The following is a 15,128-nucleotide window of genomic DNA, read 5'->3' as shown; positions in this document are numbered from 1 at the left end:
CTGGGTTCACGCCATTCTCCTGCCTCAGCCTCCTGAGTAGCTGGGACTACAGGCGCCGCCACCACGCCTGGCTAATTTTTTGTATTTTAGTAGAGACGGGGTTTCACTGTGTTAGCCAGGATGGTCTCAATCTCCTGACCTCGTGATCCGCCCACCTCGGCCTCCCAAAGTGCTGGGATTACAGGCGTGAGCCACCGCGTCCGGCCGAGTAGTACTTATTTTTATTATAATGGACAATGAATCCATTTGCCCTTTGCTCTGCAAGAAGTCACCCTCTTTCTCTTCTAAGGCTATTTTCTCTAGAAACGTCCATGAAAAGATAATCTACTGTAAAGGTAGTCAGTACCTCAGCTCACAAAAAGCACCAAAACACAGAGATCTATGGAGATTTCTCTTTCTATAGTAACTTCCAGGTGTAGTGAGGAATCAAACCCAAGCATGCTGACACCAGAGCTCATGCTCTTTCTTTTACCTGGAAGATGTTTTAAAGGTTAGTCCATCTTTCCTCTTTAGGTTTGTCTTCTTTTTAAAGCAATACTTATTAAGGCCTATTATATGCCAAGCACTGAAGATGCCATGGCAAATAGTAGAGCCCTGCACTCAAGGAGCTCTCAGTGTAGCAGGAAAGACAAGCACATGTATGGATAATTAAGATTCATTGTGATAGGCTGGAATTACATACAACAGGCTGTATGGGTGTCTACCTAATGTCTCTAAAACCTAACGTAACTTTCAAATTAAATAAATGTACAATTAAGACATATGTAAGTATCCAGTTGCTTATGGACTCATGTTAATGCTGTCACTTAGGACCTAGGTTTTTCTGTTAGGTTTACCCGGAAACTCTAATAGATGATAAATGTGACAAACTACAAAAGCACCTGAGTGCATTCTTCCTGTGCTCACTTATGGAACCTAAAAATTCTACTAGTAGTCATGCGACTGATTTTCACAGTGGGTATTTATTCTTCTAATTATGGTACTAAGTAAAATAGATCATTGCCTTTCTCTCCCATTTGCGGACTCTCTCTAAGATCTCAGGACTGTCAGCAGTGCGATTTCATTTCCCATCACAGTCACTCTTAATGAAGTAGAGTAGTAGCATCAGAACCACATGAGTAGAGAAAGAAACATATTCAGGGTTCTAGGGAAGGGAGAATTGATATGGAATGGAATCTCTGAACCTTGGAGGTTTTAACACTGTTCCAGTCCTTAGATGTCCTACCCTTTAAAAACTGTAACAGCTCTTAAAGAATTAACAAGTGTTGCTCAAACATTGTGTGTCGGGACTTATTCCAGCCATGCTGCTGCTGGTCTGGGGGTCGGTCATCAGGTAAGGAGTTACGTGAGACGTGTCCGAGGGGCCTTTCTCCAGGGAACTCCCTAAAAAGCACAGACCACCACAGGTCATCGGGCACTCTCATAAGTGAAGGCCAGGCTCATTGGAAGCCAGCTGCCCACTTGACATAGTCCTGAACATAGTTTAGGTAGGCAGAGACTCTGCCTACTTACCTCATGTCTATACGCCATCCAGTATGCCATAGATTCACGCTCAGGAGAGGCTCTGGGGAAGACCTTTGGATAAGGAACGTGACGAGAATGGAAATGGAAGGCTACCCTTGTCGAACGCTGCTAGCTGCGCTTGCATATATGTGTATGCCCACGAAGGCGTGTGCTTGGGTGTGCTTAATTGTATGTATGCACATGTATGTGTATATTTAAAGAAAACATGGAGATGTTACACTTGATTAAGCATATAAAGTGTTTAAATTTTAGAAAACAGTATTGATAATTAGCCTATTACGCCCCATTGTATAATTACGTTACCTGACGCTGTTACCTGCCACGGGAGTCGCACGCTTGTCCTAGATTGGCTTTGCCCCTTCAGAATATCACGGTGAGCCATTTATTGATCCACAGAAGAAAAAAAATAGAGAAGAATGAGACAGAATGCCACTGCTGTCCCTCCATGAAGGAGCTCAGGGGCCTGCCTTCCGGTCTTCCCATGTCTCTTGAAGATCCTCCACCAGGACCAGGCCTGTAGCTTTATTTTGGGGACTGAGAAGTTCCGGCAGAAAGAGTGGCCCTTAGATATTCCACCCGAAAGCATTCCAAGTCCTGCCTTTCTAACCCTTGTTGAAGATTATGTCAAGTGGACAATTCGTTGTGTGCCAAGTGGACCCAGGCATCAGCTGCCTGATTGATAGAGCTCGTTTTTTGGGTGCCTGAGTTTGGATTACACATGGTGAATTCAGTTTTCCACTTGTTCATGTCACCATTCCCACACAAAGTGCCTTCTGGGGGTGCCTGTGGGGCACCCCGTACACAGCTTTGCTACCGCTTTCCTGCACGTGCACCTGGGTGGAAGGACGCACGTGCGTGGATGTGACTCCCTGATCAGCGTTCAGATCCACACCGTATGCTCGTTGCTCTGTGTGCCTGCCAGCCAACTCCTTTCAAGCAGGCTTTTAGTGAAAATGCAAAATAGTGCCACCTGTTTAACAAAACCTTTAACTTCCCTAATAAACTACTGATAATTTTTTTTAAAGATAGTTTTCCTGTTTGCGCCGTCTGAAACACAGTGGAGTCATGTGGTCCTGTAAGTGGCCCCAGCCCCATGACACGTTATTACCTCATTGAACTTACTACCCTATTTCAAAAATCTACTGTGGAAATTTTCTGGAGGACTTCAGTGTGTCGTGCATAGCTGCTGAGACATAATGGCGCACTGTTCCCTCTCGACACAGTGAGGCCTTAGTGCCAGCCGCACCCGGGTCCTGTGTCGCCTCATCCTGTGCATTTCAGATGTGCACAGTGCACCAGGTGGACAGGACCCCGACAGGCCTGGGGTCAATATTCGTTTGGATTGTGCTTTTTAAAAGGATCTCCCTCTGAACTTCCCTTGCTTCTCAGAGAAGCCAGGTCAGGTGTGTGGAGGGAAACCACGGATACTGTCTCACCAAGCTGCCTGACTGTGGGTTCCAACGGCTGCCACTTCACTCAGGATTTCCATTTGAAAGTTAGTTTCTATTCATTCTGCTCATTCCAGAGTCAGGGTTCATGCCTCACAGTTTGTCTTTCGTTAGATTTTTGTTAAGGTTTATCATCCCAGGGGTATGTTATTCTGTAGGACCCAAGCCACAGATACTCTTCAGCGTTCAATAGGAATTTAACTTAAATATTTAGGAAAATGTTGAAAATAAAAATTTTAGTTTCTACTGGTTAGGAAGAAAATGCGTTATCATTTTCTACCTTGACAATGTCAGCGTCCAGTCCACCCCCTTGGCCCTGCCGTGTGTAGAAAAGGCTGAGGCTGGGTGTGGCCTGGCACAGAGGCTCTCCCAGATCCATCCAGATAGATCCAAGGAAGGACTGAGGGCCATCGTCCCCTCACCTTCATGGCCCTGTGTCCTCCCCTTGGCTTGCTCCGCGGTGACAGCTCCTGAGGCTCTGCTTCCCCCGCACCTGACAGCCTTGCCCAGCCAGTGGTGGTCTCTGCACCCTTTCTCCCGCTTTCATTTCCTGGACTCAGGGATTTCTGCGGGTTTGAATCTCCTGCCTGAAAGAGCCCGGGCCTTCCCAAATTGCTATCCCCAGGGTGCTGGGGTCCCCTGGCACACACCAGCTCCGTTGGAAAGAGCAGCCCTGTGCCCAGAACATATGATTCATTTTAAGGCATAAAGAAGAAATCCGCATTGTTTCAAGTGTACACAAGCAGCTGCTGTCGTTTGGCTATGAGCAGATGTTAGACCTCCGAAAGCTTTGCTGATCATTAAAATACTAACTGTTAGTGTTTTACCCCAGCCGTAGGTTCTGTTTACTGTAAATTTGATTTTAATGGTGCCTCTGTGCGGTTACTGAGAAGCGGTTTGCTTTCTACCTTCATACAAAAGTGTCTACAATGAAGACAAATGTCTGTTTCCTCTCATTTCCTTGGGAACAATATGAAGATACTAGAATATAAAGGAAATACAAACATGACTACGAAAGTGAATGTGAATTTTTTTTACAGGGTTTTTCCAGAAAAACAAAAAGGAAACAAGTTTAATCTGCCTTGTTAGCCTTTTCAAGTCAGCCTTGTTAGAGACCTGCCCTCCAGCAGGATCGGTTGGTCTTATTTGCATAATTTTACCTTTTAAGGTATGTATAATGTATACAACTTTTGAAAAATAGGCCTTGTCTCCTGATACTGTTTATCTGCTTTGGGAGTTCATAGACTGTCAGAGGACATTTAGGAAAAGGTGGTTGGGATTCCTGATTTTCTGATTCCATAAGAATGCCTGTTCCAGTTTGTTAGGTCTTTAAGTCAAACAGAGGCAGCCTTACAGTAAGCAGGGGCTGCTATTTGTCTGGTAGAGTTCGAAGGTCTTCTGGAAGCCTCACTCCTGAGGGACTGACATTCCACAGCCCTTTTCCAAGCCTGGGTTCCGCTGCCATGCAAAGCCTGAAGGGCACTGTTACGTGTTCTCAGCCGTTGTCCCTAATGCTCACACGCATGTCAGGGCACAGGAGCAGAAGGCTTGCACTGGAAGGAGAGGCAAGGGTGCCTCCAAGAGGGACACCCCCCTTCCAGTGGGCCAGGGCTCTGACCTCAACACCCGGCAATGTGTGCAGACTGAGAGACGCACCCTATGTTGATACTGTAAGGGTTCCCCCCACCACTCCTCCCCTTGCTTTGTTCCAAATAGGACTGAAAACTTTTGAGCGCTTTCTGCTGGCACATCAACTGGCAGTTCTTAAGAAGTACTGTTCATGGGTAAATGACTAGATCAGAGCCCTTCCCAGCCTGATTTTAAAGTGCCATCTCATCACCCTCCATGAAACTCGATGACACTGTTTCTGTCACCTGAGTTCAATTTCCAAAGGGACATGGTTGTGCATCGCGATCTCTCGGTGCAGCTCACAGGCCTCTGCACAGCAGGGAAACAGTTAACCGCTGCCCTTCCTCTCCACCCCACAAAGCCTGTCAAGATAACCTTAAAGCATGCATTCTTATCTTACTGAGTGAGATTTGTGTGCATCACTTCTGTTACTGTTAGATCTTCATGCATGAAAATGATAATATATACCTAAGGGTCTGATATAATACAACATTTCTTAGGGTTTGTGACTTTAAAGGTAAAATATTGTCTTTTGTTCTTTGTCACTCTTCAGTGGCCATGGAAATGTCTAGACCCATGGAGACTATTCTTGGTAAAGTTAGAAACCTGCATGATTACGTATTTCCAACTCGAGATGAAATTTTGTCTTCATTTTTTGTGAATATCTAGCATTCTTTTCAGGGGTTTTATATGATTATCTTCAGTTGCTGCCAGTGTTAAGTGTTGCACCCATGGCAATTAAGAAAAAGGGACTAAAACTTTTGGTACCTAAATTTCTGCCCTGGTTTATTGTAAATATTCCTTCACTAAAAAGTGCATGGTACCTCCAAAGAAATTGTGTATTTGAATTTATGTGAAAGAGTTTTCTGGAAATGGTGTGAACCTCAGTTAATTTTTACAGAAAAGCAATTTCCCCATCTCTTCTTGTAAAACAGCAGCCTTCATGAAATGCAAGGCATGACAAAGACTTTGCTGTCCTCCTCCAACGTATTTGTCTATGTTTACATGTGGTACACAGCAGAGAGTTACCAAAACTCCTTTCAGTTATTACGCTGTGATATGTTTAACTCATCCTTAGGCCAGCTCCTGTCAGCTGACCAAAACTGATCTGTGCTCTGAGATAAATCTCACTAGTTTAGCTACCATGTTTAACATGCATGTCAAAGGCTAAAAATAATTCTTAATCTTGTATTTCAGGTAACCTATTTGTTTCTATTTTGTGTGTCAATTTTAGTAACACTGACCAGAATGTGTTTCTAACCATTGAAAATAATGGGAGACATGAGGTACTGACCAACCTGTGTTCTTAAAAAATTAAAAAAAAAAAAAAAAAAGAAAAGGAGAAATTGCCATTTGGTTGCTGGAATATAAAACTAAGAGGTTACTCTGTCCCATGCTATACCAGATTCATACTCTTTCTTTGATCCTAGCCAAGTCCTTAAACCACTTGATTGGAGTTTCCCCTTCAGGAACTTGAGGAAGTTCACATTGTTCAGTGCAAGAAGTAGCTCAAAGGCAGGGAGTCCCCCGTACTATGTACCAGTGTTAACATGAAAAGCATCACTTCTTCAGACCCAGAGTCCAGTGGGGCCTCTGGAACAGGACGTCCTGCATAACGCCAGGGAATTATTATTGTCGATAAGATGAATAAATTATGGAGCAATTATTGATACCAGTTTGACTGGCTAAACTATTGGTGACTGCTATTATAAGAATAATGTATTCCCTGGTTTGAAATTTCTAAAAGGTTATATTTCATTGAATTTTAATTTGTCATTTTTCCTGCTTTCACTTGAGAAACTTATAAGCTTTTGTGACATTAAAATATGGCTCTAATTTATTAGCATAATCTGTTAATATTGTTTCATTTTAATAGACATTAAGTATGATTTCTTAACATTCTTGTTAAAATTACATCTTAAAATTGAAGCCAAGAAAAATTATATGTGGCTTAAGAATTGCAATGTCCTGTGTGTCCCAAATTTTTATGTGAACTGTATTATTTTTTTAATCGCATCGTATTCAAGGTGCTTTCATTATGACGGTGAACCAACCCAGCATTCTCAAGCTTACTGGGCCTACCAAACTAGAAAATCTAAAGTGCATCCAGCGTCTGAGATGTAACCTAGCAATGTATCAACATTTAGTACCGTTTCCAGAGAAGCTTAGAAATTTAAAATAAATGCTGACTTGTAGCAACAAAGTGGTTTACATAGGATATTAGCACAGGCTTCTGTAGGCATTAGGCGTTTCACCCCACGACATGTCTTTTTAATGCCATCTTTATCTGCTACGTGATGCATGAAATCTACTTTCGGTTTTAGAACTGCTAACCACCTTTGACCCCTTTAGTGGAGACACAATGTGACCTTTCTATTGTCATCAGCTTTCATTCTCCGGAAAATTCTATGAATTTTTATTACAAGTTTTTTTTTAAACCAAGCTGAGGCTTCCACAAATTACTTGCCACAGATGAGATGAAGTTGTTGAAGTGGTGTTAGATAAGTTTTACAGCCAGCATGTGTGCGGCCGAGGGGCCCAAGCCTGTGTCCTACAATGTCATACACCAGTAACTGCTGAGCCTACTATTGGATAAATACATCATTTTATGGAACATTGATTGTTCTATAAACCCAATGGAGTATTATGCTCTATGATCAAACCATTTAGATTGTGTGTAGAGCACAGAAAATGCCATATTCAGGATGGTACTAAAAGTGCCATTTGTGTATTTTATGGATGTCATTACAGGGGAAACTTCTCTCTGTAGGCCCTGTTTACTGCAAAATTTTTTAGTCTGTAATGACATTTTTCATTCACAACGTATGCCTTCAAGAGAGGGGGCCCTTGTTTTATTTTTTTCATTCGGGTTTACCGCACAAATTCTGTACATTTTAATTAAATGTAAGCTTAACAAAAGCGTAAGGTATTTATTCTGTGGGAAAAAGTGGTGACAGTAAGGAAGGAGCAGCACACACAGAGGAAGGCGTCAGGTACGCAGCCCCGTGCTGCTTCCCAGAAGCACACCAGCCAGCAGAACAGAGCCCTCAGCGCAGTTTTGGGGAGCAGAGTCTGTGCGGCTTCACCCCTCCACCCCCGCGTCATGGAGCTTGTGTTTTTCCGCGCTGGAGACGTTGGCTTCGAGCAGGCAGAAGGAGCGGCAGCTTCATAATGGCAGCCCAGAGCAGCGAGCCGAACTCAAAACCCTCTCCCCAAAAGCAAATCCTCAGACACCCCAGCAACTACCTTTTTATTCCATCCAAGCTGTGAACTTTCAGTGCGTTCGGCTCTGAGAAGGGAGTAAAATATCTTTGTCCTCGCAAAAGTAAACGGGGAGAAAGTAAGGACTTTGTAGACGAGCACGAGGCTGCATTTTAATGTCACTTGTGCCTTCTACACAAAGCTGCTTATCGCCCTATTGGAAACAGACCCAAAAAATAATGATTTTAGGCACACTGTTTGGTTAGCTACTGTTACTGTACTCAAATCTGACACTGTCTTTTTTAAAGGTACCATAATACAAATACTACACGGAGCATCCATGCCCCATTAAGGCTTTGTGCGATTTTTGGAGACATAACAGTGACTAAGCAGTGAAGGATGCAACCTGTACCACCTACCTGTTTTCCAAACACCATACCCATTTGGCCATTTGCATTTGGTGAGCTTTACGGTTCATATTTACTAGAAAGAGCTCAAAAATGGAGGTTGATGTGCCCAGTAAATTCCTGGTCATAGCCCAGTTGGAGTTGAAAGTTACAGAAGAGACTCACATTAGTTTAAATGACACTTGAACTTCTACATAGCTCAACATTAATTCATTATGGTTGGAATGGAAGAATCTTCAGTGGGTGAATCTTTTTCAATCTGATTGAGGCTGTTACATTTTATAGGTGCTATTTTTCAAAGCCGTACTGACAGCACTCGAAGTTATTAAATTGCTGAATCAAAAGATGGACCCGCGCTCGCATTTATGAACTGTGATGGACTCGCTGGGCCTGTGCGTGCGCGGAGGTGAGGACGCTGACGTTGCTAGGCTTCGTCACACCCCCCCACTGACAGCAGTATTTACCCATTTAGTTTACATTAATGGTCTGGAAGTGGCTTAACCCACCTCTGGATTCAAATACATTCAGTAAGTAGTTCAGAATAGCATAATTATCAGTGCTGCAAGGGATTCAAAGGATAATTCTACACCCAAGAGATTTCCTGTCCAGTTACAGAGTAAAGAACAGAATTGTTCGGACTCGAGCGTGCGCCATCCTACTGAAGGAGAGGATGTTTGTTCTTCCTTTACCAGCTACAGTAGTTCCTCCTGTCTCTTAATGTACAGGCAGTATGTCCTTTTCTGTAATTAAAAGTAATGGGGGAGGGGAGTGACCAGAAGGCACCTTCTTTGTTTTTGTGTCCTTATTTCCCTTGTTTTCAAATTCTGAATTAGACTAAAAATGACATTAAAATTAGAGAATGAACAGAAACAAATCAAGGTTGACATGTGAAGATGGCACTGGGTAGAAAAGTAGGGGTTGGGGAGAAATTGCAAGCATACCAGAGAAAGAATTTGTCAAGTACAGGAGGCAAAGATCTAGAGGTCCTAGCAGATGGCAGACTGACTGGGGATCAGCCACACATGCCCAGCTTATGCTCAGGCGGAAAGGGAGCGTGAATGCAGGAGCTGTGGGCGCCACCCTCTTGAGGCTTCTGACCTCTCTGAGGAGAGAATATAGGACGATCAAAGTTTACAAGACAACCGTGAGACAGGCAGCGATTCAACCCCTGCCCCGAGAGCTGCACGCCCACCCTCATCTCAGCTTAGCTTTTAAACTCTGATCTTCCCTAGGGCAAGGCATCAGGCGGGGACGGGTGCGGGTTCTTTCTGCAAAGTGGGAGGAGGGGGAAAGGCAGGTAGTCAGGAGCTCTGTCCCCGGGCATGTGCCCAAGCAGACCCTGTCCAAGGCTCTGCAGTGGCTCCCACAAAACTTACCACCCGTGACCTTTGGAAGTCTCCAGGCCTTCACACAGCATGAGTACCACAGGTTGAATACCTGTAACTGCTACCACCAAGCCTCAGGAAGAGGCTGTAGCACAGGTTGGATACCTGTAACTGCCACCACCAAGCCTCAGGAAGAGGCTGTACCACAGGCTGGATACCTGTAACTGCTACCACCAAGCCTCAGGAAGAGGCTGTACCACAGGTTGGATACCTGTAACTGCTACCACCAAGCCTGAGGAAGAGGAAGTCGTGTTCTGGAAGCGCCTGCTACCCGAAGCACACGGAGGGGCCAGCCAGCAGCCCCATTTAGTGCTACCCAGTTGTTCTCTGTCCTTGTTTGGGGGTAACCATGAGAAAACAGGGTGCACTATAATTAGGGGATTTGTTCAGCTAGACTCATGAACATTTTGGCCCCTCTTCGAGAAGGGTGAGTTGACCTTGAAGACGCAGTGCTTTCCTCTGCCCGGTGCGTGAGGGCGAGGCCAGGCCTGGCTCACCCCCGCGGCTCACTCGCCTGACTGCACCGGCTCATGCTAGGGTTCCATGGGTGCAGAGCGAGTACGCAGGAGTATCTGCTGGTAGTGGAGCTAGTCCTGGCTGGCCCTGCAGCTCTTTTCTTGACCTAAAATTCCATACCCTTTCTAAGATTCACACTTTACAGAGTTGCCTGAGAAAGAAGATATATTAATTAGTACTTAACAGTTAATTAATACTTTCAAATCCAGGACCGTGTTCCTCCAGCCTGAGTAAGAGCTGGAGCATGTCCTCTTGGTAAACGTGATGTAACGGTTTCTGCTGATCCAGCCTGAGACGCACCCACTGGAAGACAGGCCCTGTCTGGGGTCTGTGTTCAGAATGAACTCGGTGTGGAAAGAAACGCTTTCTTACAGAACACCACCAACACGATAAGCAAAATGGTTGACTCTTTTTAAGAGGTCCTGGCGATAAATAATCTCTAACAATTCTTAATCCTTTCTTCCCTTTTGTTAAGCTTAAAAGATGCCGTTAAGAAACTGACCCCCTCAAGGAGAATAAAGCAGAATATCTCAAATATGTGGTTGCTGTTGAAATACGGAAATGTTCGCTGTGGGCCACCTGCCAATCATTCTCTTATTTAGGAGGGATGGAGTCGGTTAGAAACCAGTGGAAAATTGGGATTTAAAGAAGAAAGCAGGAAGTCTGTTTTATGAGTCCATTTCTTTTATATGAAATAAAGTTTACCATTTCCAGCCCTGTTTTATCCAGCAAGGCAGGGAGCGGCAGGCATTGCCCTGAGTCGCCAGTGACATTGAGGAAGGTGTGATGTGCGCCTGGCCGTGTGCCCTCGTGCAGCACCTCCCGTCCCCACCGTCCTCGCACCATGCCAGAGTTTTCCTCGTACAGCACAGATGGCAGCCGAAGCCCCTGGCCTGAGAGCTCTGAGATGGGCTCAGCGCTCCTGCAGCAGCCCAGGCCTTTCAGAATCCCGCCGCCCACCTGAGCCCTGTGCCCTGCCTGCCTGCCCTGGGTATCCCGTTGACAAAGGGCAGACGGTGAAGGGCACAAGATGGCCCCAGACCAGGGGATGCGCCCAGCTCCAGCTCTCCCCTCCTCACTCTCGTCCCTGCTCGCCCCCTCTTTTCTCTCCTGGTCTCCCCTTATTGCCTCTGCCCGGGCACCAAGGGGCTTACGGTATCTTCTACACACAGTGTTTTCACTAAGGCGTTTGGGGCTGGCATTCAGATCAAAATTTCTGACCCTCCGTTACCGTCCTGTAGTTTTCCTGCTGAAAACAGTCAGCACGCTGCTCCTCTCTGCAACCCGTGGCCAGGTACCGTAGTGCAGGGTGGAGGAAGCCTTGGGCAACCTGCTCTGAGACGAGCAGCCTATTCTCCTGACAGCCCGAGCCTTCCGCTGCCCCGAGGCCTTCCTGCCTCTGCCTGGGCCTCGCTGCTTCTGTCTGGGACTCCTCCCAGCCCGCAGGAGATGGCTTGAATCTTGTCCCGAAGACAGGGCTCCAATGTTGTTTCTTTTTTACATCTTTCCCTGAATATTCTGTCCTGAATATATGGCTTCTTTGTCTCCGTGCAGTACTTGTCACCTTACATTGTATCCAAGGCATTTGGCAAACACATCTTTGTTGATTACTTGTTCCATCCCAGGCACTGTCCGGAAGACGGACAGAGAGGAGGAAGGCCGAGTCCAGCCCCTCGAAGCCCACCACCCAGTTCTGCAGTATAGACTCCCCCCTCAGCCCCTGAGTGGCCAGAACCCCGTGTCTGCGGGTGCCCATTACCCTGCAGAGCGCCCTGCATGCTGCCAGGACACGGCAACTCACAGGACCGCACAGGCTGCCTGCCTGGGTTAAGCGCCTGAAACGTCGATGTTCAATAAATATTTATTGCATTAAACTTTTACAGCTGGGTTTATTGATGACATTTTTAAAAATTTAATATGCAAGGCTTTCATTCTTTTTGCTGAATAAACAAATATACCATATATAATATTTGGTCATTAAAAAAATATTTTCCTTTGGGTTAGGAGATACTGCTGCTGGCTGTTTGCTGAACTTAGCACCCGTGACCGAATGCATTGTTACGAAGGAAATGATGGTGGTAGGGGGAGGTATCCAGCCTCCTTCCCTGGGCACTGGAGAGGCACTCACCCCTGCAGAGTTGTATTGGACAGCTCACCCTGGAGAGGTGCACTCCCAGCATTAACCGTGTGTGCCCTCGAGCCTAGAGCCTGCCTGCAGATGCCCACGGAGGCCTCTGGCCCCACCGAAGCTTGCACTGTAGAGAGCTCTTCAGAGTTTGGAATGGGGGTCACGGCATCTCTGCTGAGAGCTTAGCGCTTCTACAGAAGACATGTCTTACTTGTACGCCTACGAGTCCTTTGTCCAGGCTCTAACTGGTCCCTGTCTCCCTTAGGCATTGTTTCCAAGTCCTACGAGTGCCGTCTGAAGGGACAAGGAGCCACCTTCGTGGAGACAGACAGCCCCTTCACTGCAGCAGCCCTGGCAGAAGAGCCCCTTGTCAAGGAGAAACCCCTGAGAAGCAGCAGGAGGCCGGCGCCGCCCCCCGAGCAGGTGCAGCAGGTCATCATCTTCCAGGGCTACGACGGGGAGTTTGCCCTGGACCCCTCTGTGGAGGAGACGGCCGCCGCCACGCTGCAGACGCTGGCCATGGCCGGCCAGGTGGCCCGGGTGGTACACATCACAGAGGATGGCCAGGTCATCGCCACGAGTCAGAGCGGGGCACATGTAGGCAGCGTGGTGCCCGGGCCCATCCTTCCCGAGCAGCTGGCTGATGGAGCCACCCAGGTGGTCGTCGTGGGAGGCTCCATGGAAGGCCACGGCATGGATGAGTCCCTCAGTCCAGGTGGCACTGTGATACAACAGGTGACCAAGCAGGAGATTTTAAACCTCTCCGAGGCTGGAGTCGCTCCCCCCGAGGCGTCCTCAGCCCTGGATGCGTTGCTCTGTGCAGTCACTGAATTAGGGGAGGTGGAGGGCAGGGCTGGACCCGAGGAGCAAGGCAGGCCTGGCCCCAAAGACGTGCTGATCCAGCTGCCCAGCCAGGAGGTCTCCCATGTGGCTGCCGACCCTGAGGCCCCCGAGATCCAGATGTTCCCACAGGCCCAGGAGAGCCCGGCTGCCGTGGAGGTGCTCACCCAGGTGGTGCATCCCTCAGCAGCCATGGCCTCTCAGGAGCGGGCACAGGTGGCCTTCAAGAAGATGGTCCAGGGCGTCCTCCAGTTTGCTGTGTGTGACACGACCGCGGCCGGCCAGTTGGTCAAGGACGGTGTCACCCAGGTGGTGGTGAGCGAGGAGGGTGCCGTCCACATGGTGGCCGGGGAGGGTGCCCAGATCATCATGCAGGAGGCGCAGGGCGAGCACATGGATCTGGTGGAGTCGGACGGGGAGATCTCGCAGATCATCGTGACGGAGGAGCTGGTCCAGGCCATGGTGCGGGAGTCCAGTGGCGGCTTCTCCGAGGGCGCCACGCACTACATTGTGACAGAGCTGCCCCCAGGGGTGCAGGACGAGCCGGGCCTGTACTCCCACACTGTGCTGGAGACTGCAGACTCACAGGAACTCCTGCAGGCCGGGGCCACGCTGGGCACGGAGGCCGGGGCCCCAAGCAGGGCAGAGCAGCTGGCCAGCGTGGTCATCTACACCCAGGAGGGCTCCCCGGCCGCGGCAGCGATTCAGAGCCAAAGAGAAAGCAGCGAACTCCAGGAAGCGTGAGACGCGCGGCACCTATACTCAGCACAGGGCAGGTTGGGCAGGTCCAGCTTCGGTGGGGGGCTGTGTTCCCTGAGCTTCATCTGAAACCTTCAAAACCGTGAGGACGAGGCTCCCATGAGCCCTGAGCGTGCACTGCCAGCGAGAGTCACACCGGCCACTGGCCAGGCGCCCACAGAGGGAACCGTGGACGGGGCCTCGGGGAGCAGGCTGCCGGGTGCATGGGAGGGCTGGGCGCAGGCCGCACAGGGAGCTCTGGTCCACTGGGGGCCTTCAGTCAGTGGCCTCCCCCTTTGTCCCGGCCGTTGTGCTGAAGAGAAGCCCAGTGTTGTCCGTGGGTTTTTCTCTCAGGTGTTTTCCATTTCAGTTATCAGGAGGTCATGGCCGTGGGGAAAGTGATGAAGATCCCCCTCGTGGCTTGGGGTGCGCCTGCTCGTGCAGTCAGCATGTAGCTGCCTTTACATTTCATTCTCTACTGGGCTAAAAACTGCAGCTACAAGTGTTACCATCTTGAAGCATTCTACTTCCATTCATTTTTTTTTTTAATTTTAGAATAACAGTGTCCCCAGACCAAAGGAAGCCTGCTAGCTCATTTCATGTATAGATTTCCCATCTTCGAACAGTTTAGGTGTCTTCGTTGCTCTGGTCACATTCTGCATAAAAGAAATCCTCCTAAGCCTATGGTTAAGAAAAGCCTTGAAGTTTATATTCAGTTAAAATGTATGTTGGTGAAGATAGCCAGTGCTTCTAATTTTGACTTAGTTTCATACAATAAAGCCTATATGTGAAATGCGCACTCTGGAAGATATTGTTCGTATCAATATTTTGCTTTTTATAACAAGGGTTTGTTCATATTGATATCTTTTTTGCAGGATTTCTTTGTGATTTCTGTCAATTTGAAAATGCTGACATGAAACATTAACACATGGAGACCGTGCCCTGTGGCCCTGCCGTGGCCGCCAGCATGGTCTGTGTTTCCTTGTGGATTCACTGCAACTGTGGGATGCGAGTTTCTGTCGCAGTCATTTGTTTCCTGATACAATTGCTCTTATTCTTTTCCAAAACTGTAAAATAATCTCCACCCTCAAGTGCAAAGGTTGGTTTTGTTCTGTTTCTGTTTTCTTTGAAATAAAATTATAGCATTAAAAGATCATTATGGCATGTTCTTTTCAGCAGCCAGTGGTGGGCAGCTGTGGCAACTGAGGGGCACCCCGGCGCTCGCGGCTGCTGGCTTCTCCCTCCTTCGTGGCCTCCAGACGCCGTGGAGCGCTGCCGCGCGTCCCCTGCAGCCTGATAGTGCTTCTCAGCG

The 15,128-nt window shown here is 47.7% G+C and overlaps 1 protein-coding gene across 1 annotated transcript in view; it reads left to right on the top strand.

The window, feature by feature from the left end:
- The window catches only part of ZNF407 (zinc finger protein 407), a 481,203-nt gene extending 466,393 nt beyond the window's left edge, over window positions 1-14,810 (top strand). Inside the window, exon 9 of the mRNA XM_011975887.1 lies at window positions 12,504-14,810. Coding sequence (XP_011831277.1) covers window positions 12,504-13,822 — 1,319 coding nt within the window. The 3' untranslated portion in view covers window positions 13,823-14,810. The remainder of the gene's footprint in view (window positions 1-12,503) is intronic.
- Window positions 14,811-15,128: the final 318 nt, after the last annotated feature.

This window comes from Mandrillus leucophaeus, unplaced genomic scaffold, assembly GCF_000951045.1.
Source record: "Mandrillus leucophaeus isolate KB7577 unplaced genomic scaffold, Mleu.le_1.0 Scaffold16, whole genome shotgun sequence".
Taxonomy (NCBI): Eukaryota; Metazoa; Chordata; class Mammalia; order Primates; family Cercopithecidae; genus Mandrillus; species Mandrillus leucophaeus.
This window is presented reverse-complemented; position numbering and strand designations above follow the sequence as displayed.